The sequence below is a fragment of the Aythya marila genome (genome assembly GCF_965140915.1).
Source record: "Aythya marila genome assembly, chromosome: 28".
NCBI lineage: Eukaryota > Metazoa > Chordata > Aves > Anseriformes > Anatidae > Aythya > Aythya marila.
In genome coordinates, this window is record NC_139069.1 from 567,279 (window position 1) to 589,750 (window position 22,472).

General features: G+C 48.3%; 1 protein-coding gene across 3 annotated transcripts in view; it reads left to right on the top strand.

Annotated features, from left to right (window-relative positions):
- The window catches only part of HNRNPC (heterogeneous nuclear ribonucleoprotein C), a 22,220-nt gene extending 544 nt beyond the window's left edge, over nt 1-21,676 (top strand). Inside the window, exons 2-10 of one of the 3 annotated variants that reach the window (XM_082780559.1) lie at nt 2,756-2,788; nt 5,188-5,238; nt 9,860-10,103; nt 13,047-13,161; nt 13,275-13,322; nt 17,260-17,420; nt 19,418-19,519; nt 21,069-21,220; nt 21,318-21,676. In XM_082780559.1, the coding sequence (XP_082636685.1) occupies nt 9,863-10,103; nt 13,047-13,161; nt 13,275-13,322; nt 17,260-17,420; nt 19,418-19,519; nt 21,069-21,220; nt 21,318-21,401 (903 nt within the window). In that variant the 5' untranslated portion in view covers nt 2,756-2,788; nt 5,188-5,238; nt 9,860-9,862 and the 3' untranslated portion in view covers nt 21,402-21,676. Of the gene's footprint in view, nt 1-2,564; nt 2,789-5,187; nt 5,285-9,859; nt 10,104-13,046; nt 13,162-13,274; nt 13,323-17,259; nt 17,421-19,417; nt 19,520-21,068; nt 21,221-21,317 lie in introns of those variants that run through there. The other 2 variants (XM_082780557.1, XM_082780558.1) reach the window with 2 other exon arrangements.
- The last annotated feature ends 796 nt before the right edge of the window (nt 21,677-22,472 follow it).

Below are 22,472 nucleotides of genomic sequence, written 5' to 3' on the forward strand. Positions count from 1 at the left end.
CCATTTACCCCCCCTGGACCCCCATTTCCCCCCCAGACCCCCATTTCCCCCCCTAGACCCCCATTTACCCCCCCCAGACCCCCCATTTACCCCCCCACACCCCTCATTTACCCCCCCCAGACCCCCCATTTCCCCCCTAAACCCCCTCATTTCCCCCCAGACCCCCCCTATTTGCCCCCTAACCCCCCCCATTTTCCTTCTCAGCCCCCTCTGACCCCCCCAATTCCCCCTTTAACCCCCCCCCACCCCTCATTTCACCCTCTAACCCCCCCAATTCTTCCTCTAACCCCCCCATTTCACCCTAAAATCCCCCTAATTCTCCCCCAACCCCCCTCTAACCCCTCCATTTCACCCTATAACCCCCCCCAACCCCCCCATTTTCCCCCATAACCCCCCCAGTTTCCCCTCTGACCCCCCCATTTCACCCTATAACCCCCCCAGCCTCCTTATTTCCCCCTATAACCCCCCAATTTCCCCCCATAACTCCCCCATTTCCCCCTTTAACCCCCTAGCTCCCCCATTTCCCCCCTTAACTGCCCCATAACCCCCCCATTTCCCCTTCTAACCCCTCAGTAACCCCCCCAACCCCCCATTTTCCCCTCTAACCCCCCCATTTCCCCCCATAACCCCCCCATTTTCCCCTCTAACCCCCCATTTTCCCCTTTAACCCCCCCAGTTTCCCATATAACCTCCCCATAACCCCCCCAAGCCCCCCATTTTCCTCTTTTACCCCCCCATAAACCCCCATTTTCCCCTCTAACCCCTCAGTAACCCCTCTAATCCCCCCAATTTCTCCTCTAACCCCCCCTAACCCCCCCATTTTCCCCCCTAACCCCCCATAACCCCCCCATTTCCCCTCTAACCCCCCCAAAGCCCCCCAATTTCTCCTTTAACCCCCCTGAATTTCCCCCAACCCCCCCATTTTCCCCCTCTAACCCCCCATAACTCCCCCATTTCCCCTCTAACTCCCCCATAACCCCCCCAAACCCCCCATTTCCCCTCTTAACTCCCCATAACCCCCCCATTTCCCCCCTAACCCCCCCCAGTTCCCCCTCTACCCCCCAAACCCCCCCATTTTCCCCTCTAACCCCTCTTTAACCCCCAATTTCCCCTCTAACCCCCCCATAACCTCCCCATTTCCCCTCTAACCCCCCTTATTTCCCTCCTAACCCCCCTAAACACCCCCAATTTCCCCTCTAACTCCCCCATAACGCCCCAAACCCCCCCATAACCCCCCCAATTCCCCTTTAACCCCCTCAATTTCCTATATAACCCCCCAACCCTCCCCATTTCTCCTCTAACCCCCCCATTTTCCCCTCTCAACCCCCTTTAACCCCCCCATTTCCCCTTTATCCCCCCCAAACCCCCCCCAATTTCTCCTTTAACCCCCCCATTTCCCCTCTTACCCCCCCATAACCCCCCCCAAATGCCCCATTTTCCCCTCTAACCCCCATAACCCCCCCCAAACCCCCCCATTTCCCCTCTCACCCCCCCCATAACCCCCCCAAACCCCCCCAATTCCCCCTCTAAACCCCCCCAACCCCCCCAATTTCCCCTTTAACCCCCCCAATTTCCCCCGTAACCCCCTCAATTCCCCCTCTAACCCCCCCAAACCCCCCCAATTCCACCTCTAACCCCCCATAACCCCCCCATTTCCCCTTTATCCCCCCATAACCCCCCCAATTTCTCCTTTAACCCCCCCCATTTCCCCTCTGACCCCCCCAAACCCCTCCAATTTCCCCATAACCCCCCCCAATTCCTCCTCTAACCCCCCCATAACCCCCCCCAACCCCCCCAATTTGCCCTTTAACCCCCCCAATTTCCCCCATAACCCCCCCAATCCCCCCTCTAACTCCCCCAACCCCCCCCCATTTCCCTTTTAACCCCCCTATTTCCCCTTTATCCCCCCCAAACCCCCCCAATTTCTCCTTTAACCCCCCCATTTCCCCTATTAACCCCCATAACCCCCCCATTTCCTCTTTTAACCCCCCCAATTCCCCCTCTAACGCCCCCATTTCCCCTTTAACCCCCCCATTTTCCCCCCTAACCCCCCTCTAACCCCCCCATTTCCCCTTTAACCCCCCCAATTCTCCCTTTAACCCCCCCAAACCCCCCCATAACCCCCCAATTCCCCCATAACCCCCCCAATTCCACCTCTAACCCCCCCATTTCCCCCATAACCCCCCCATTTCCCCTTTAACCCCCCGATTTCCCTTTTTAACCCCCCAGTTTCCCCCATAACCCCCCCAATTTCCCCTTTAACCCCCCCCATTTCCCCTTTAACTCCCCCAATTCTCCCTTTAACCCCCCCAACCCCCCCCATAACCCCCCCATTTCCCCCATAACCCCCCCATTCCCCCCCACCCCCCCCCACCCCCTTTGCCCAGGCTCCGTCTTTCTCTTCGCGCGTTGGCGGTGTGGTGGGGTCCCCAAAACCCCCCAAATCTCCCCCAAAACCCCCCAAAACCCCCCCCGGCCGCGCGTGCGAGCGACACCCCCGGGGGGGGGGGCCCTGACTCACTCCTCTCCCTTCTCCTTCCGCAGGGGCAGCGAGGCCGACACCCCCCGGAGCCCAGCTTCTCCTGGCCCCCCCCTCAAAAAAAAACCCCCAAACCCCCCCAAAAAAACCCTCCCCCACCCCCTCTCCCCTCCCCCTCCCCCCCTCCCACCGTTTTGAGGGGAAAAAAGGGCTTTTTTTTTGCGGGGAGCCTCCTAACCCGGGCTGTTTTGCCGTTTTTTTTTTCTCCCTTTGCAGCGCCAAAATAATTTTTTTGAGCCGCCAGCCACAGTAAGTGACCGTGTCCCCCCCCCCCTTTACACCCTCCCCCCTTTAAAAAAAACCCAAAAACACCCCAAAAAAACGCTTCCCCTTCCCCACCCCCTCCGCTGGGCCCCTTTTCCCCCTCTTTTCGCCCCAAAAAATCGATCGAAACCACCGCCGGTGGGGGCGGCCGCGGGGGGGGGAGAGAGCGGGGCCGGGGGTTGGGGCGCGGGGGGATTTTTAACCCGTTTTTGTGTTTTTTTAGTGTTTTTTTTTTTTATATATTTTTTATTTTTTATTTTTAATACCCCCCCCCCCGTCGGTTTTTCTGAAAGGGTGGAGGAAAAAAAAGGCGAGGAAGAGGTGAAAAGGGCGAGGAAAGGGCAAAGAGAGGGCAAAAAGGGCAAAAAAAGGTAAAGAGAGGCCAAAAAGGGCAAGAAAAGGGCAAAGAGAGGCCAAAAAGGGCAAGAAAAGGGCAAAAAGGGAGAGAAAAGGGCAAAGAGAGGCCAAAAAGGGCAAGAAAAGGGCAAATAGAGGCTGAAAAGGGCAAATAGAGACAAAAAGGGCAAGGAAAGGGCAAAAAAAGGCCAAAAAGAGTAAGAAAAGGGCAAGAAAAGGGCAAAGAGAGGCCAAAAATGGGGAAATAGAGGCCAAAAAGGGCAAATAAAGGCTAAAAAGGGCAAGAAAAGGGCAAGTAGAGGCTGAAAAGGGCAAGAAAAGGGCAAAAAGAGCAAGAAAAGGGCAAAAAAAAGGCCAAAAAGGGTAAGAAAAGGGCAAAAAGGGCAAGGAAAGGGCAAAGAGAGGCCAAAAACAGGGTAAGTAGAGGCTGAAAAGGGCAAATAGAGGCTAAAAAGGGCAAATAGAGGCCAAAAAGGCAAATAAAATAGCAAATAAAGGCTAAAAAGGCCAAGAAAAGGGCAAATAGAGGCTAAAAAGGTCAAAAAAAGGTAAATAGAGGCCAAAAAAGCAAAGAAAGGGGCAAATAAAGGCTAAAAAGGGCAAGAAAAGGGCAAATAGAGGCCAAAAAGGCCAAGGAAAGGGCAAAGAGAGGCCGAAAAGGGCAAGAAAAGGTAAATAGAGGCCAAAAAGGCCAAGAAAAGGGTAAGTAAAGGCCAAAAAGGCAAAGAAAATAGCAAATAAAGGCTAAAAATGCCAAGAAAAGGGCAAGTAGAGGCTGAAAGGGGCAAATAGAGGCCAAAAAGAGCAAGAAAAGGTAAATAGAGGCCAAAAAAGCAAAGAAAATAGCAAATAAAGGCTAAAAAGGCCAAGAAAAGGGCAAAGAGAGGTCAAAAAGGGCAAGAAAAGGGCAAAGGGAGGCCAAAAAGGGCAAGAAAAGGGCAAATAAAGGCTAAAAAGGCCAAGAAAAGGTAAATAGAGGCCAAAAAGGGCAAGAAAAGGTAAATAGAGGACAAAAAGGCCAAGAAAAGTGCAAAGAGAGGCCAAAAAGGGCAAAAAGTAGAGGCCAAAACCAGAAAAGAGGCCAAAAAACGGCAGGTAGAGGCCAAAAAGGGCAAAAACTTGAGGCTGAAAACAAAAAAGAGGCCAAAAAGGCCAAAAAAAAGGAAAAGAGAGGCCAAAAAGGCCCAAAATTGGAGGCCAAAACCGAAAAGGAGGCCAAAAAGAGGTCAAAAATGCTAAAAATTGGAGGCCAAAAAGAGGCCAAAAAGGCTAAAATACGGAGGCTGAAAAGAGGCGAAAAACGAGGCTGAAAAGGCCAAAAATGAGGCCGAGGGAGGCCAAAAAGAGGTCAAAAAGGGCAAATCAGAGAGGCCCCCAAAAAAAGAGGCTGAAAAAGGGCTGAAAGAGGCCAAAATGGCCAAAAAGAGGCTAAAAAGGCCAAAAAGAGGCTGAATAAGAGAGAGCAGAGGAAAAGAGGCCAAAAAGGGCAAAAATGAGGCCAAAAAGGTAAAAGAGGTCGAAAAAGAGGCCGGAAAGGATAAGAGAGGCCAAAAAAAGGTAGAAAAGGGCAAAAAAGAGGTCAGAAAGGTAAAAGAGGCCGGAAAGGTAAAAAATAAGCAAAAAAAGGCAGAAAAGGGTAAAAAAGAGGCTGAAAAGACTAAAAAAGAGGTCAAAAAGGGAAAAGAGGCCGGAAAGGGTAAAAGAGGCTAAAAAAATAGGCAAAAAAGGTAGAAAAGTGCAAAAAAGAGGCCGGAAAGGGCAAAAAAGAGGGAAAAAGAGGCCGGAAAGGGTAAAAGAGGCTAAAAAAATAGGCCAAAAAAAGGTAGAAAAGGGCAAAAAAAGGAGGCCGGAAAGGGCAAAAAAGAGGTGAGAAAGGTAGAAAAGGGCAAAAAAGGGTGAAAAAAGCCCAAAATCGAGTCCGAAACCCCCCCAGGGAGGCCAGGCGAGGGTGAGGAAATGGAGGCTAGGTGAAATGAACCAAAAAAGGCCGAAACCTCCCCAAAACCTGCCCCGTTTTTCCTCCCCAGCGCAGAGCGGGACCCGGTTGCTCCTCGGCTGTTTTGCGCCTCCGGAAGTCGGTGATTTTTCCTCCTTTTCACTTCTTTTGCACCAAATCCTCTCGTGGTTCGTGGTTTTTTTATAATTTTCAGATTTAGAAGTTTCCTTTTTTTTTATTTTTATTTTTTTTATTTTTTTATTTTTTTTAATTTTTTTAATTTTTGATTTTTTCTTTTTTTTTTTAATTTTTCAAGTTTTGGGTTGTTTTAATTTTTTATTTTTTTCAAAGTTTCATTTTTTTATTTTGAAATTTTCATTTTTTATTTTGAATTTTTCATTTTTTATTTTGAAATTTTGATTATTTTGAAATTTTGATTTTTTATTTCGAAATTTTCATTTTATTTTTTTACTTTCTTTTTTTTATTTTGAAATTTTCCTTTTTTATTTTGAAATTTTCCTTTTTTATTTCGAAATTCTCGCTTTATTTCGATAATTTAATTTTTTGTTTTGAAATTTTCATTTATTGTGTTGAAATTTTCCATTTTCTTTCAAAATTTAGGTTTTCGTTTCAACATTTTCGTTTCAAAAGTTTGGTTTTATGTGTTAACCTTTTAAGTTTAGTTTAGAAAGTTTGATTTTATGTGTTAAAAATGTTAAATTTTGTTTCAAAATTTCCATTTTTAGTTTGAAATTTTGGTTATTTTAAAATTTTGGTTATTTTATTTTATAATTTTGATTTTTATTTTAAAGTTTTGTTTTTCTTTATTTTATAATTTCATTTTTTAGTTTATAATTTCATTTTTTATTTTATAATTTCATTTTTTATTTTAAAATTTTACTTTTTATTTTAAAATTTTGGTTTCTTAGTTTGAAATTTTAAATTTTCTTTTGAAATTTTGATTTTATTACTTTAAACTTTTTTATTTTAAAACTTTCCGTTTTATTTTCAAATTTCTCTTTTCCCTTGTAAAATTTTCCTTTTTTCTTTTTAATTTTTGATTTTTTATTTTGAATTTTTCCTTTTTTTTTAATTTTTGATTTTTTTGGTTTTAATTTTTTATTTTTATTTTTTATTTTTAAATTTTCATTTTTTATTTTTAAATTTTCATTTTTTATTTTGAAATTTTCGATTTTTTATTTTGAAATTTTTGATTTTTTATTTTGAATTTTTCATTTTTTGTTTTGAAATTTTTGATTTTTTTATTTTCAAATTTTTTTTTCTTTTTTATTTTTTTTTAATTTTTTTTTTTTTTTTACTTTTTCTTTCCCGATTTCCCTTTTTCCCCCTTTTTTTTTTTACCCCCCCCCCTCCTCACCCCCCCCCTTTATAACCCCCCTCCCCTCCCCCCACGGTCGTGGTCGAGCGCCCCCCGAATTTTTGAAGCCCCGCCCCTTTCCCTCGAGCCCCGCCCCTTCCACCAAGCCCCGCCCCTTTCCCTTTAAGCCCCGCCCCTTCCCTTTAAGCCCCGCCCCCTTTGCGCCGATGGGGGGGGCCCCACCCCCGCCCCCCCTCCCCACGGACCCGCGGACACCCCCGGACCCCCGGCCACGGTAAGAGGGGGGGCCCCTCCCCCTCCCCCCCCCCCCCCCGTTAATTAGCGCCGCTAATTAGCGCCGCTCATTAAGGGGGGGGGCGGGGGGGCGCCGCTCCCGCCCCTCGCAGCGCTCCGGGGGCCCCTCCCCCCTCCCTAATTACCCCCTCCCCCCCCCCCCCAACCTCGTCCCCTCCTAATTAATTGGTGTCATTCATGGGGAATTAGCGCCGCTAATTAGCGGCCAGGCTTAATTAGTGCCCCACCCTCCATTTGTGTTCATTAAAGACCTCCCCCTCTCCAAATATCGCCCCCTCATTAGCATATGAGGGTAATTAGCAGCCCCTCATTAGCACATGCAGGTAATTAGCAGCACCTCATTAGCATTAAAAGCAATTAGCAGTAATTAACACACCTCGTTAGCATTTAATGGTAATTTTCATCACCTTATTACCATACACTGTTGATTAATGAGCCATAATTAATGTACAAAGGATAATTAGCAGCCCATAATGGTAATTAAGATCATCATTAGCATATAATGCCAAGTATCATCATCCTAATTAGCATATGAGGGTAATTAGCAGCCCCTCATTAGCGTTCACAGCTAATGAACGGTCCCTAATTAGCATGAAGCAGTAATTAGCACCACCAATTAGCATTTAATGGTAATTATCATCGCCTTATTAGCATACAATGGTGATTAATGATCCCCTAATTAACATACAGTGGGTAATTAGAAGCCCATAATGGTAATTAAGACCCTCATTAGGATATAATGCCAAGTATTACTACCCTAATTAGCATATGAGGGTAATTAGCAGCCCCTCATTAGTATTCAGTGGATATAAATGTGTCTCATTAGCACATAATGCTAATTACAACTCCCTAATTAGCATGTAAAGCTAATTAATGATTTCTCATTACTACATATAGGTGGGAAGAGTGCACCTAATTAACATACAAAGGTAATTAACAGCCTGTCATTAACACGTGGTGGTAATTAATGCCCTCATTAGCACATAATGCTAATTATTCCCCTGTCATGAAGTTAATTATTGCCCCCTAATTAGCATAAAAGGCTGATTGGGGCACCCCTCATTAGCATATAACGTTGTTTACTGTTATCTCATTAGCATATGAGGGTAATTAGCAGCCCCTCATTAGCATACAACGCTAATTAGTGACCCCTCATTACCCCCCAACCCTAATTAACGACCCCTTAGGCTAATTAACTAACGGCTTTGGAGCTCTGGGACTTAATTAGTGCGAGTAATTAGCCTCCTTAAAGACCCAGGGGACCTAATTAGACCCTAATTAGTGGCCCCCAACCCTAATTAGAGCCCCCCCAGCCCTAATTAGCAGCTCTCAGCCCTAATTAGCCCCCCCAGCCCTAGTTAGTGGTGCTAATGAGCGCCGGTAACAAGCCCCGCCCCCAGCCCATGCCCCCTTAGGCCCCGCCCCCTTTGGCCCCGCCCCATTTCCTTTTGACCACGCCCCTTTTCCTGTTGGCCCCGCCTCCTCCTCGCCCCCTCCCCTCCCTAATTACCCCCCTAACACCCTAATTACCCCCTAATGCCCCCCCTAATTACCCAATTACCCCCCTAATGACCCCCCTAACGACCTGAGGCCCCCCCCAATGCCCTAATTACCCCCCTAATGCCCCAATAACCTCCCTAATTACCCCCCTAACGCCCTAATTACTCCCTAATGCCCCCCCTAATGACCCAATTACCCCCCTAACACCCCAAATACCCCCCCGAACAACCTAATTACCCCCCTAACCCCCCACTTACCCCCCTAACGCCCCAATTACCCCCCTAATTCCCCCCCTAAGGCCCCAATTCCCCCCCTAACGCCCCAATTACCCCCCTAATTCCCCTCCTAAGGCCCCAATTCCCCCCCTAATGCCCCAATTACCCCCCTAATTACCCAATAACCTCCCTAATGCCCTCCCTAATGCCCCAGTTAACCCCCTAATTCCCCCCCTAACACCCCAATTACCCCCCTAAGGCCCCAGTTACCCCCCTAATGACCTAATTACCCCTTTAATAACCTGCCTAAGGCCCCAATTCCCCCCCTAACCCCCCAATTACCCCCCTAATGCCCCAAATACCCCCCCTAACAACGTAATTACCCCCCTAATGCCCCAATTACCCCCCTAATTCCCCCCTAGCCCCCCAATTACCCCCCTAATTCCCCCCTAACTCCCCAGTAACCCCTCTAATGCCCCCCCTAACGCCCCAATTACCCCCCTAATTACCCCCCTAACACCCCAATTACCCCCCTAATTCCCCCCATAACCCCCTAATTCCCCCCCCAATTGCCCCCTAATGCCCCAATTCCCCCCCTAAGGCCCCGATTACCCCCCTAACAACCCCCCTAACTGCCCAGTAACCCCCCTAATGCCCCCCCAACGCCCCAATTACCCCCCTAATTCCCCCCGTAACCCCCTAATTCCCCCCCTAATTGCCCCCTAATGCCCCAATTCCCCCCCTAACGCCCCAATTACCCCCCTAATTCCCCCCTAACTGCCCAGTAACCCCCCTAATGCCCCCCCAACGCCCCAATTACCCCCCTAATTCCCCCCATAACCCCCTAATTCCCCCCCTAATTGCCCCCTAATGCCCCAATTCCCCCCCTAAGGCCCCGATTCCCCCCCTTAAGACCCCAATTCCCCCCCTAACGCCCCAATTACCCCCCTAATTCCCCCCTAACTCCCCAATTACCCCCCTAATTCCCCCCCTAACCCCCCAATTCCCCCCCTAAGGCCCCAATTACCCCCCTAATTCCCCCCTAACCCCCCAATTCCCCCCCTAACGCCCCAATTACCCCCCTAATTCCCCCCCTAACGCCCCACTTATCCCCCTAATGCCCCAATTACCCCCCTAATTACCCAATAACCTCCCTAATACCCTCCCTAACCCCCCAATTAGCCCCCTAATTCCCCCCCTAACCCCCCAATTACCCCCCTAATTCCCCCCTAACACCCCAAATACCCCCCTAATTCCCCCCCTAACCCCCCAATTACCCCCCTAACCCCCCAAATACCCCCCTAATTCCCCCCTAACCCCCCACTTACCCCCCTAACCCCCCAATTCCCCCCCTCATGACCTCCCCGCCCCCTTGATGACCTCACCGCTGACCTCATCAACCCCCCCCATCGCAGGCCATGGCCAGCAACGTGACGAACAAGACGGACCCGCGCTCCCTCAACTCGCGGGTGTTCATCGGCAACCTGAACACGCTGGTGGTGAAGAAGAGCGACGTGGAGGCCATCTTCGCCAAGTACGGCAAGATCGTCGGCTGCTCCGTCCACAAGGGCTTCGCCTTCGTCCAGTTCGTGGCCGAGCGCAACGCCCGCGCCGCCGTGGCCGGCGAGGACGGCCGCATGATCGCCGGGCAGGTGCTGGGTGAGTGCTGGGAGGGGGCTGGGGGGGACTGGGAGGGACTGGGGTATACTGGGAGGGGACTGGGAGGGACTGGGGTATACTGGGAGGGGACTGGGGTATACTGGGAGGGACTGGGATAGACTGGGAGGGACTGGGATAGACTGGGAGGGGATTGGGAGGGACTGGGATAGACTGGGAGGGGACTGGGAGGGGACTGGGAGGCACTGGGAGGGGACTGGGTTATACTGGGAGGGACTGGGATAGACTGGGATGAGACTGGGAGGGACTGGGAGGGGATTAGGGGGCACTGGGGTATACTGGGAGGGGATTAGGGGGCACTGGGGTATACTGGGAGGGGACTGGGAGGGGACTGGGGTATACTGGGAGGGGACTGGGGGATACTGGGAGGGACTGGGAGGCACTGGGATATACTGGGAGGGAACTGGGATGGACTGGGAGGGGGCTGGGAGGGACTGGGATAGACTGGGAGGGGACTGGGAGGCACTGGGATGAGACTGGGAGGGACTGGGAGGCACTGGGATAGACTGGGAGGGACTGGGAGGGGACTGGGATGGACTGGGAGGGGACTGGGAGGGACTGGGAGGGGACTGGGAGGGGCTGGGAGGGACTGGGAGGGAGTGGGATAGACTGGGAGGGGACTGGGGTATACTGGGAGGGAGTGGGAGGGGACTGGGATGGACTGGGATGAGACTGGGAGGGACTGGGATAGACTGGGAGGGACTGGGAGGGGATTAGGGGGCACTGGGGTATACTGGGAGGGGACTGGGAGGGACTGGGAGGGGACTGGGAGGGACTGGGGGGGACTGGGAGGGGACTGGGAGGGACTGGGTGGGGACTGGGGTATACTGGGAGGGGAGTGGGGGGGACTGGGATGGACTGGGAGGGACTGGGATAGACTGGGAGGGACTGGGGTATACTGGGATGAGACTGGGAGGCACTGGGATAGACTGGGAGGGGATTAGGGGGCACTGGGGTATACTGGGATGGACTGGGATGGACTGGGAGGGGATTAGGGTACACTGGGAGGGGACTGGGGTATACTGGGAGGGACTGGGGTATACTGGGAGGGGACTGGGAGGGACTGGGAGGGGACGGGTATACTGGGAAGGCACTGGGGTGGAATGGGAAGGGTTTAGGGTATACTGGGAGGGACTGGGATAGACTGGGAGGGGACTGGGAGGCACTGGGAGGTGATTAGGGTATACTGGGAGGGACTGGGATAGACTGGAAGGGGACTGGGATATACTGGGAGGGACTGGCATGGATTGGGAGGGGAGTGGGGGGGACTGGGAGGGGGTTTGGGGGGGACTGGGAGGGGGCTGGGAGGGGCTGGGGTATACTGGGATGAGACTGGGAGGCAGTGGGATAGACTGGGAGGGGACTGGGGTATACTGGGATGGACTGGGAGGAGACTGGGACAGAACTAGGAGGGAGTGGGAGGCACTGGGAGGGGACTGGGATAGACTGGGATGGACTGGGAGATACTGGGAGGGGACTGGGAGGGGATTGGGAGGGACTGGGAGGGGATTTGGGGGGACTGGGAGGGGATTAGGGTATACTGGGAGGGACTGGGATATACTGGGAGGGGACTGGGGTATACTGGGATATACTGGGAGGGGACTGGGAGGCACTGGGATAGACTGGGAGGGGATTAGGGTATACTGGGATGGACTGGGAGGGGACTGGGGTATACTGGGAAGGCACTGGGGTGGACTGGGAGGGGATTAGGGTATACTGGGAGGGACTGGGATGGACTGGGATATACTGGGAGGTGACTGAGTTATACTGGGAGGCAATTTGGGGGGACTGGGATAGACTGGGATGGACTGGGAGGGGACTGGGCCATACTGGGAGGGACTGGGAGCACTGGGAGCACCTTGGGGTGCCCCCAACCCCCCCGAAAGGCCCCAAAACCCCCAAAATCACCCCAAAATTGCCCCAAATCCCCCCAACCCCCCCCCAAAAAACCCTTTTCCCCCAAAAAAACCCCAAAACTCCTTTTTTTTCCCAAAAATCCCCATTTTCCCCCCAAACCCCCTTTTTCCCAAAAACCCGCTTTTTTTCCCCAAAAAAAACCCTTTTTCCCTCCAAAAAAACCCCAAATCCCCTCCTCAAACCCCCTTTTTCCCCCCTTAACCCCCTTTTTGCCCCCCAAAACCCTCCAAAACCACCCAAAAAAACCCCGAAAAAAAACCAAAACCCCTCTTTTTCCCCCAAAAACCCAAAATCGCTCTTTTTTCCCCCAAAACGCAGACATCAACCTGGCGGCCGAGCCCAAGGTGAACCGCGGCAGGGCGGGCACCAAACACCCCCAAAACCCCCAAAACTCCCCCAAAACCCCCCCTTTTTCCCCAAAAACCCCCATTTTCACCCAAAAACTCCCTTTTTCCCAAAAACCCGTTTTTTTTCCCCAAAAAAAAAACTTTTTATTTCCAAAAAAAACCCCAAATCCCCTCCGCAAACTCCCTTTTTCCCCCCTTAACCCCCTTTTTCCCCCCCAAAACCCTCCAAAACCGCTCAAAAAAAAAACAAAAAACCCCTTTTTCCTCCTTTTTCCCCAAAAAACCCAAAATCGCTCTTTTTTCCCCCAAAACGCAGACATCAACCTGGCGGCCGAGCCCAAGGTGAACCGCGGCAGGGCGGGCACCGAACACCCCCAAAACCCCCAAAACTCCCCCAAATCCCCCCTTTTTCCCCAAAAAAAAACCATTTTCCCCAAAAAACTCCCTTTTTCCCAAAAACCCGCTTTTTTTCCCCAAAAAAAAACCTTTTTCCCTCCAAAAAAACCCCAAATCCCCTCCGCAAACTCACTTTTCCCCCCCTTAACCCCCTTTTTGCCCCCCAAAACCTTCCAAAACCACCCAAAAAAAACACAAAAGAGCCCCAAAAAACGCCTTTTTCCCCCAAAAACCCAAAATCGCTCTTTTTTCCCCCAAAACGCAGACATCAACCTGGCGGCCGAGCCCAAGGTGAACCGCGGCAAGGCGGGCGTCAAGCGCTCGGCGGCGGAGATGTACGGGTCAGTAGCAGCCCCACCTTCTCCGGCCCCCCTCGTCAGGTCGGGCCCCGATTTCGCTTCTTTTCGCCCCAAAATCCTCCCCCCCCCCTCCCCCGTCCTCCCCGCCCCCAAAACCCCCCGAATCCGCCCCAAAATGCTTTTGCTTTCTGCAGGTCGTCCTTCGACCTCGATTACGACTTTCAGCGGGATTACTATGACAGGTAAAGCGCTTTTTTTACCCCAAAATTTCAGTCTTTTTAGGGTTTTTTGACCCAAAACCCCCATCGTGTTGTCAAAGTCCTCAATTCCCATTGATTTCCCCCAAAAAATCCCGGTGTTTTTGTCGTTTTGGCTCAATTTTCCCCAAAATCCCATTATTTTCACAATTTTTGCTTATTTTTCCCAAAAATTCCCATTATTTTGCTCATTTTTCTCATTTATTGCCTAATTTCCCCCAAAAATCCCATTATTTTGACAATATCTCCTTAATTTTCCCCAAAATTCCCATTATTTTGCTCATTTCAGCTTAATTTTCCCCTAAATTCCCATTATTTTCATCATTTTTGCTCAATTTTCCCCAAAATCCCCATAATTTTGGTCATTCCTGCTTATTTTCCCCAAAATTCCCATTATTTCTCTCATCTTTCTCATTTATTGCTGATTTTACCCCAAAAAATCCCATTATTTTGGTCATTTTTCCCATTTATTGCTTTATTTCCCCCAAAAAATCCCATTATTGTGTTCATTTCCACCTATTTTTCCCCCAAAATCCCATTATTTTGGTCATTCTGGCTTCATTTTCCCCAAAAATCCCAATTTTTATCATTTTTCCCATTTATTACTAAATTTCCCCCAAAAATCCCTTTATACTGATAATCAATTTTGAATATTCTCCCAAAAAAATCCCATTTTTTGACAAATTCTCCTTATTTTTCCCCCTAAAACCCCATTATTTTGCTCATTCCTGCTTATTTTTCCCCTAAAATCCCAATTTTTATCATTTTTCCCATTTCTTGCTGAACTTTCCCCCAAAAAATCCCTTTTCATTTTTGACAATTTCTCCTTAATTTTCCCCTAAAACCCCATTATTTTAATAATTCCTACTTATTTTTCCCTAAAACCCCCTTATTTTGCTCATTTCCACTTAGATTTTCCCCAAAAATCCCAATTTTTATCATTTTTCCCATTTCTTGCTAAATTTCCCCAAAAAATCCCTTTATACTGATAATCAATTTTGAATATTCTCCCAAAAAAATCCCATTTTTTGACAAATTCTCCTTATTTTTCCCCCTAAAACCCCATTATTTTGCTCATTCCTACTTCATTCTTCCCCTAAAATCCCACTTTTTATCATTTTTCCCATTTCTTGCTGAACTTTCCCCAAAAAAAAACCTTTTAATTTTTGACAATTTCTCCTTAATTTTCCCTTAAAACCCCTTTTTTTTATTAATTCCTGCTTAATTTTTCCCCAAAAACCTCATTATTTTGCTCATTCTGGCCTATTTTCCCCTAAAACCCATTCTTTTACTTATTTCCACTTCTTTTCCCCCAAAATAAACCCTCTCATTTTCCCCATCCCCACTTACACCCTGAAAAACAAACCTCAATTTTCCCCATTCCCTCCTAATTCCCCCCCAAACCCCTTCCTCCTCCCCCTCCCTCCTTCCCCCAACACCACCAATTTTTTTTTTTAACCAAAATCCTGGTTTTTAACCCCAAAAAGGATGTACAGCCCTGATTGTACGTTGTAATTTCTCCCCTAAAATCCCATTATTTTTCATCTTTCCTACTAATTTTTCCCCTAAAACCCCATTCTTTTGCTCTTTCCTGCTTATTTTTCCCCTAAAATCCCAATTTTTATCATTTTTCCCATTTCTTGCTGAACTTTCCCCAAAAAAATCCCTTTCCATTTTTGACAATTTCTCCTTAATTTTCCCCTAAAACCCCATTATTTTAATAATTCCTACTTATTTTCCCCTAAAACCCCCTTATTTTGCTCATTTCCACTTAGATTTTCCCCCAAAATCTCAATTTTTTATCATTTTTCCCATTTCTTGCTAAATTTCCCCCAAAAATCCCTTTATACTGATAATCACTCCTTAATATTCCCCCCAAAAATCCCATTTTTTGACCATTTCTCCTTACTTTTCCCCCTAAAACCCCCTTATTTTGATTATTCCCACTTCCCTTTTCCCCCAAAATCCCAATTTTTTACCATTTCTCCCATTTTTCCCTAAATTTCCCCAAAAAAAAACATTAATTTTCATCCTCCCCACTTCCTCCCCCTAAAAAACCCCCTCAATTTTCCCCATTCCCTCCTAATTCCCCCCCAAACCCCTTCCTCCACCCCCTCCCTCCTTCCCCCAACACCACCATTTTTTTTTTTTAACCAAAATCCTGGTTTTTAACCCCAAAAAGGATGTACAGCCCTGATTGTACGTTGTAATTTCTCCCCTAAAATCCCATTATTTTTCATCTTTCCTACTTACTTTTCCCTCTAAAACCCCATTATTTTGCTCATTCCTGCTCATTCTTCCCCTAAAATCCCAATTTTTATCATTTTTCCCATTTCTTGCTGAATTTCCCCCAAAAAATCCCATTTTTTTGACAACTTCTCTTTAATTTCCCTCCTAAAAGCCCATTATTTCCATCACTCCTCCTTACTTTTCCCCTAAAACCCCCTTATTTTGCTCATTCCTGCTTCATTTTCCCCTAAAATCCCAATTTTTATCATTTTTCCCATTTCTTGCTAAATTTCCCCAAAAAATCCAATTATATTGATAATCACTCCTTAATATTCCCCCCAAAAATCCCATTTTTTGACAAATTCTCCTTACTTTTCCCCCTAAAACCCCCTTATTTTGATTATTTCCCCTTCCCTTTTCCCCCAAAATCCCAATTTTTTACCATTTTTCCCATTTTTCCCTCAATTTCCCCCAAAAAAAACATTAATTTTCATCCTCCCCACTTCCTCCCCCTAAAAACCCCCTCAATTTTCCCCATTCCCTCCTAATTCCCCCCCAAACCCCTTCCTCCACCCCCTCCCTCCTTCCCCCAACACCACCAATTTTTTTTTTTAACCAAAATCCCGGTTTTTCGCCCCAAAAAGGATGTACAGCCCTGATTGTACGTTGTAATTTCTCCCCTAAAATCCCATTATTTTTCATCTTTCCTACTTATTTTTCCCCCTAAAACCCCCTTATTTTGCTCATTCCTGCTTCATTTTCCCCTAAAATCCCAATTTTTATCATTTTTCCCATTTCTTGCTGAACTTTCCCCAAAAAAAACCCTTTCCATTTTTGACAATTTCTCCTTAATTTTCCCCTAAAACCCCATTATTTTATTAATTCCTACTTATTTTTTCCCCTAAAACCCCATTCTTTTGCTCATTCCTGCTCATTCTTCCCCTAAAATCCCAATTTTTATCATTTTTCCCATTTATTACTAAATTTCCCCCAAAAATCCCTTTATATTGATAATCAATTTTTAATATTCCCCCCAAAAATCCCATTTTTTGACCATTTCTCCTTATTTTTCCCCCTAAAACCCCCTTATTTTGATTATTTCCCCTTCGATTTTCCCCTAAAATCCCACTTTTTATCATTTTTCCCATTTCTTGCTGAACTTTCCCCAAAAAAATCCCTTTCCATTTTTGACAATTTCTCCTTAATTTTCCCCTAAAACCCCATTATTTTAATAATTCCTACTTATTTTCCCCTAAAACCCCCTTATTTTGCTCATTTCCACTTAGATTTTCCCCCAAAATCTCAATTTTTTATCATTTTTCCCATTTCTTGCTAAATTTCCCCCAAAAATCCCTTTATACTGATAATCAATTTTGAATATTCCCCCCAAAAATCCCATTTTTTGACCATTTCTCCTTACTTTTCCCCCTAAAACCCCCTTATTTTGATTATTCCCACTTCCCTTTTCCCCCAAAATCCCAATTTTTTACCATTTTCCCCATTTTTCCCAAAATTTCCCCAAAAAAAAACATTAATTTTCATCCTCCCCACTTCCTCCCCCTAAAAAACCCCCTCAATTTTCCCCATTCCCTCCTAATTCCCCCCCAAACCCCTTCCTCCTCCCATTCCCTCGTTCCCTCAGGTTTAAGAAATTCCCCTTTTAACCAAAATCCCGGTTTTTCGCCCCAAAAAGGATGTACAGCTACCCAGCCCGCGTCCCCCCGCCGCCCCCCATCGCCCGGGCCGTGGTGCCCTCCAAGCGGCAGCGCGTCTCCGGCAACACCTCGCGGCGCGGCAAGAGCGGCTTCAACTCCAAGAGCGGCCAGCGCGGCTCCTCCTCCAAATCCGGAAAATGTGAGCCCCAAAATCCCCGGAATTCACCCCAAAAATCCCCGTCCCTCTATCCCATTAATTAACGCCGCTAATTAAGGTTTTAGGGGGCGCCCCCAGCCCCTGGAGTCACTCCCAGCCCCAAATTTCACCCCCTCAGCACCCAGCCCTGCCTGGTCCCGCCTCCAAATCCAGGAAATAAAAGCCCCAAAATCCCCGGAATTCACCCCAAAAATCCCATCTTCCCCCTTCGTTAATTAACGCCGCTAATGAAGGTAATTAGGGGCGCCCCCAGCCCCTGGAGTCACTCCCAACCCCAAATTTCACCCCATCAACACCCACCCCAGCGCGGCTCCTCCTCCAAATCCGGAAAAGGTGAGCCCCAAAATCCCCGGAATTCACCCCAAAAATCCCCATCCCTCTATCTCGTTAATTAAGGTCGCTAATGAGGCCAATTAGGGGCGCCCCCAGCCCCTGGAGTCACTCCCAGCCCCAAATTTCACCCCATCAGCACCCACCCCAGCCTGGTTCCGCCTCCAAATCCGGAAAATGTGAGCCCCAAAATCCCCGGATTTCACCCCAAAAATCCCATCTTCCCCCTTCGTTAATTAACGCCGCTAATGAAGGTAATTAGGGGCGCCCCCAGCCCCTGGAGTCACTCCCAACCCCAAATTTCACCCCATCAGCACCCACCCCAGCGCGGCTCCTCCTCCAAATCCGGAAAATGTGAGCCCCAAAATCCCCGGAATTCACCCCAAAAATCCCATCTTCCCCCTTCGTTAATTAACGCCGCTAATGAAGGTAATTAGGGGCGCCCCCATCCTCTGGAGTCACTCCCAACCCCAAATTTCACCCCCTCAGCACCCACCCCAGCCTGGTTCCGCCTCCAAATCCAGGAAATAAAAGCCCCAAAATCCCCAGAATTCACCCCAAAAATCCCCTCCTCCCTCCTCATTAATTAACGCCGCTAATTAAGGTAATTAGGGGCGCCCCAACCCCTCACGCTGCTCATTTCCTCAATTCCTGCCCCAAATTTCACCCCCTCAACACCACCCCAGCGCGGCTCCTCCTCCAAATCCAGGAAATAAAAGCCCCAAAATCCCCGGAATTCACCCCAAAAATCCCCTCCTCCCCCCTCATTAATTAACGCCGCTAATTAAGGTAATTAGGGGTGCCCTAACCCTTCACGCCGCTCATTTCCTCAATTCCTGCCCCAAATTTCCCCCCCTCATCACCACCACCCCATGCTACTTAACCCCCCTCATTAGCCCGACAGGATAATTAATCCCCTCATTAGCGCCCACACTTAATTAATTAACCCCAAACAGGTAATTAACAGCCCTAATTAGCACGTCATCATTCCCATATTGGTACATACCGGTGATTAGCAGCCCCTAATTAACACACAAAGGGTGATTAGCAGCCCCTCATTAGCATGAGACGGTAATTAGCACCCCTTATTAGCATTCGGAGTTAATTAATGGACCGTAATTAGCATTCATACCTAATTAGCTGACCCTTGTTATCATTTAATGGCAATTATCTTGCCTTATTAGCATATAATGGTGGTTAACAACTCCTAATTAACACACAAAGAGTGATTAGCAGCCCCTAATTAGCATACAGAGCGTAATTAGCACCGCCTAATTAACATACAGAGGGTAATTAGCACCGCCTAATTAACATTAAGTGATAATTGTCACCACATAACACTAATTTACCCCCCCTAATTAACACACAATGCTAATCACCGACCCCTCATTAGTATAGAAGGGTGGGAGGAACCCCCTTAATTAGCATAGGAGCCTAATTACCACCTCCACGTGCTAATTAACACCTCCACGGTGCTAATTAACACCCTCATCAGCATAGAAAGCTAATTTTCCTCCCTATATCACCACCGGAGGCTGATTATCACCCCCCTAATTAGCCTAACGAGGCCTCCTCGTTAGCCCGCCGGCCTCGTCAGCCCCCTAATTAGTCGCTAACGAGGCTAATTAAGCTAATTAACGTCCTGGCAGTGAAAGGCGACGACCTGCAGGCCATCAAGAAGGAGCTGGGGCAGATCAAGCAGAAGGTGGACTCGCTGCTCGAGAGCCTGGAGAAGATCGAAAAGGAGCAGAGTAAGGCCCCAAAACCGCCCCGTTTCACCCCAAAATCAACACCCGGATCCACAGCCTCGTTTCCCGCGCAATTCCGCCCCAAAACCTGGGGATTTTGGTCAATCCTGCTTGATTTTACCCCCAAAATCCCGTTATTTTGGTCAATTCTTCATTTATTCCTTCATTTCTACCCCAAAATTTTTTTGATCGTTTCTCCTCATTTTTTCCTGAATTTCTCCCCAAAATCCCATTATTTTGCCCATTCCTGCTTAATTTTCCCCTAAAATCCGATTATTTTGTTCAATTCTCCTTAATTTTCCCAAAAAATCACGTTATTTTGCCCATTCTTGCATATTTTTTCCCCAAAATTCCCATTATTTTGGCCATTTCTCCTCAATTTTTCCCCCAAATCCCTTTTTTTTGATCATTTCTCCTCATTTTTTCCTGAATTTCTCCCCCAAAATCCCATGATTTTGCCCATTCCTGCATAATTTTCCCCCAAAATCCCATTATTTTGACCATTTCTACTCATTTTTCCCCAATAAATCCTATTGTTTTGCCCATTCCTGCTCAATTTTCCCCAAAATTCCCATTATTTTGACCATTTCTCCTCAATTTTCCCCCCAAATCCCTTTTTTTTTTATCATTTTTTCTCATTTTTTCCTTAATTTTCCCCCAAAATCCCATTATTTTGGTAATTTCTCCTCAATTTTCCCCAAAACTCCCATGGTTTTGGCCATTCCTGCGTAATTTTCCCCAAAAATCCCATTATTTTGGTCAATTCTTCATTTATTCCTTCATTTCTTCCCCAAAATCCCCCTATTTTGGCCATTCCTGCTTAATTTTTCCCCAAAAATCCCATTATTTTGCCCATTCCTACTTATTTTTCCCCAAAAATCCCATTATTTTGATCATTTCTCCCCAATTTCCCCCCAAAAAAACATCATTTCGCCCATTCCTGCTCAATTTTCCCCCAAAATCCCATTATTTTGCCCATTCCTGCGTAATTTTCCCCCAAAATCCCATTATTTTGACCATTTCTACTCAATTTTTCCCCAATAAATCCTATTATTTTGCCCATTCCTGCTCAATTTTCCCCAAAAATCCCATTATTTTGACCATTCCTCCTCTTTTTCCACAAAAAAATCCCATTATTTTAATTATTTCTCTTATTTTTTCCCAAAATTCCCATTATTTTGATTATTTCTCCCCAATTTCCCCCCAAAAAAACATCATTTTGCCCATTCCTGCTCAATTTTCCCCTAAAATCCCATTATTTTGCCCATTTCTCCTCATTTTCCCCCCAAAATCCCATTATTTTAATCATTCCTGCTCCATTTTCCCCCCAAAAAAACATTTTTGCCCATTTCTCCTCATTTTCCCCCCAAAAACCCCATTATTTTCCCCATTCCTGCTTAATCCCCCCCGAAAAACCCCATTATTTTTAACCAACTTCCCTCAATCCCCCCCCAACCCCCCCGTAACCCCCCCATAACCCCCCCATAACCCCCCCATGACCCCCCCGCCCCCAAAATGCCCGGAATTCACCCCAAAATTCCTCCTTTTTCAGAGCAGAAGAGCGAGAAGGCGGAGGAGGAGCAGGGGGGGGGCTCGGCCAAGAAGGACGAGGCCGGGGCCAAGCCCGAGCCGGGGGCCGAGGACTCGGGGGAGGAGGGCGACCTCCTGGACGACGACGACGCCGAGGAGCGGGGCGACGACCAGGTGAAAACCGCCCAAAATGACCCAAAATCGTGTTTTTTTAACCCAAAATTTTCTTTGGTTTTTTTTAATTTTTTTTTTTTGGGGTGTTTTCTCGCAGCTGGAATCCATCAAGGGGGATGAGAAGGAGGCCGAGGAGGGCGAGGACGACCGGGACAGCGCCAACGGCGAGGACGACTCCTAAAAACGCCGCTTTTCGCCCCAAAACTTCCCCACTAATTGCAGCACGGAGAACGGTGAAGGCTGGGAGCCCCTCCCCCACCCCCCCGCCTCCTCCCCCCTCCCCCCCTGTGTTCGTGGTGTTGTGCCCCTCCCCCCCGCCCCTCCCCCCTCCTAGTTCGGCTTGGCCCCGCCCCCCTGTAATTGGCCCCGCCCCCTCCTCCCCGCCCCCGTCCCCCCCCCTTTTAATTTTGATACCTCGTTAACGACTTAACGATTAAAGGACGGATGGTTTTTAAAGGGGCTGCCTCCACCAACATGGCCGCCGTCACGGGGCGCGGCGGCGCCACGCCCAAGATGGCCGCCCCCACGTGGGGGGTTGGCCACGCCCAAGATGGCCGCCTCTGTGATGTTGGCCACGCTCAAGATGGCCGCCTTCTGTGGGGACACGCCCACCCAACATGGCTGATGGCTTGGGGGGGGTGCCACACCTAAGATGGCTGCCCTCATGTGACTTGGCCACACCCAAGATGGCCGTCTTCATGTGACTTGGCCACACCCAACATGGCTGCCTAGTTGGGGGTTGGCCACGCCCAAAATGGCTGCCTCCATGATGCTGGCCACACCCAAGATGGCCGACATCAGTGGGGACATGCCCCACCCAACATGGCTGCCTGCTTGGAGGGGTGCCACACCCAAGATGGCCGCCCTCATGTGACTTGGCCACACCCAACATGGTGGCCTACATGGTGATTGCCACACCCAAGATGGCTGCCTTTGTGTATCTGGGCCACACCCAACATGGCCTCCATGGGCTTGGCCACACCCAAAATGGCCGTCCCTGTTAAGACATGCCCACCCAAGATGGCTGCCATTTTGTGTGTGTCCCACACCCAACATGGCTGCCTGCTTTGGGGATGCCACACCCAAGATGGCCGCCCTCATGTGACTTGGCCACACCCAACATGGCAGGCTCTGAAGGGGTTGCCACACCCAAGATGGCCGCCTGCGTGTGTGTGTTGGGGCCACACCCAAGATGGCGGCCTCCATGGTGATTGCCACACCCAATATGGCTGCCTTTCTGTATCTGGGCCAC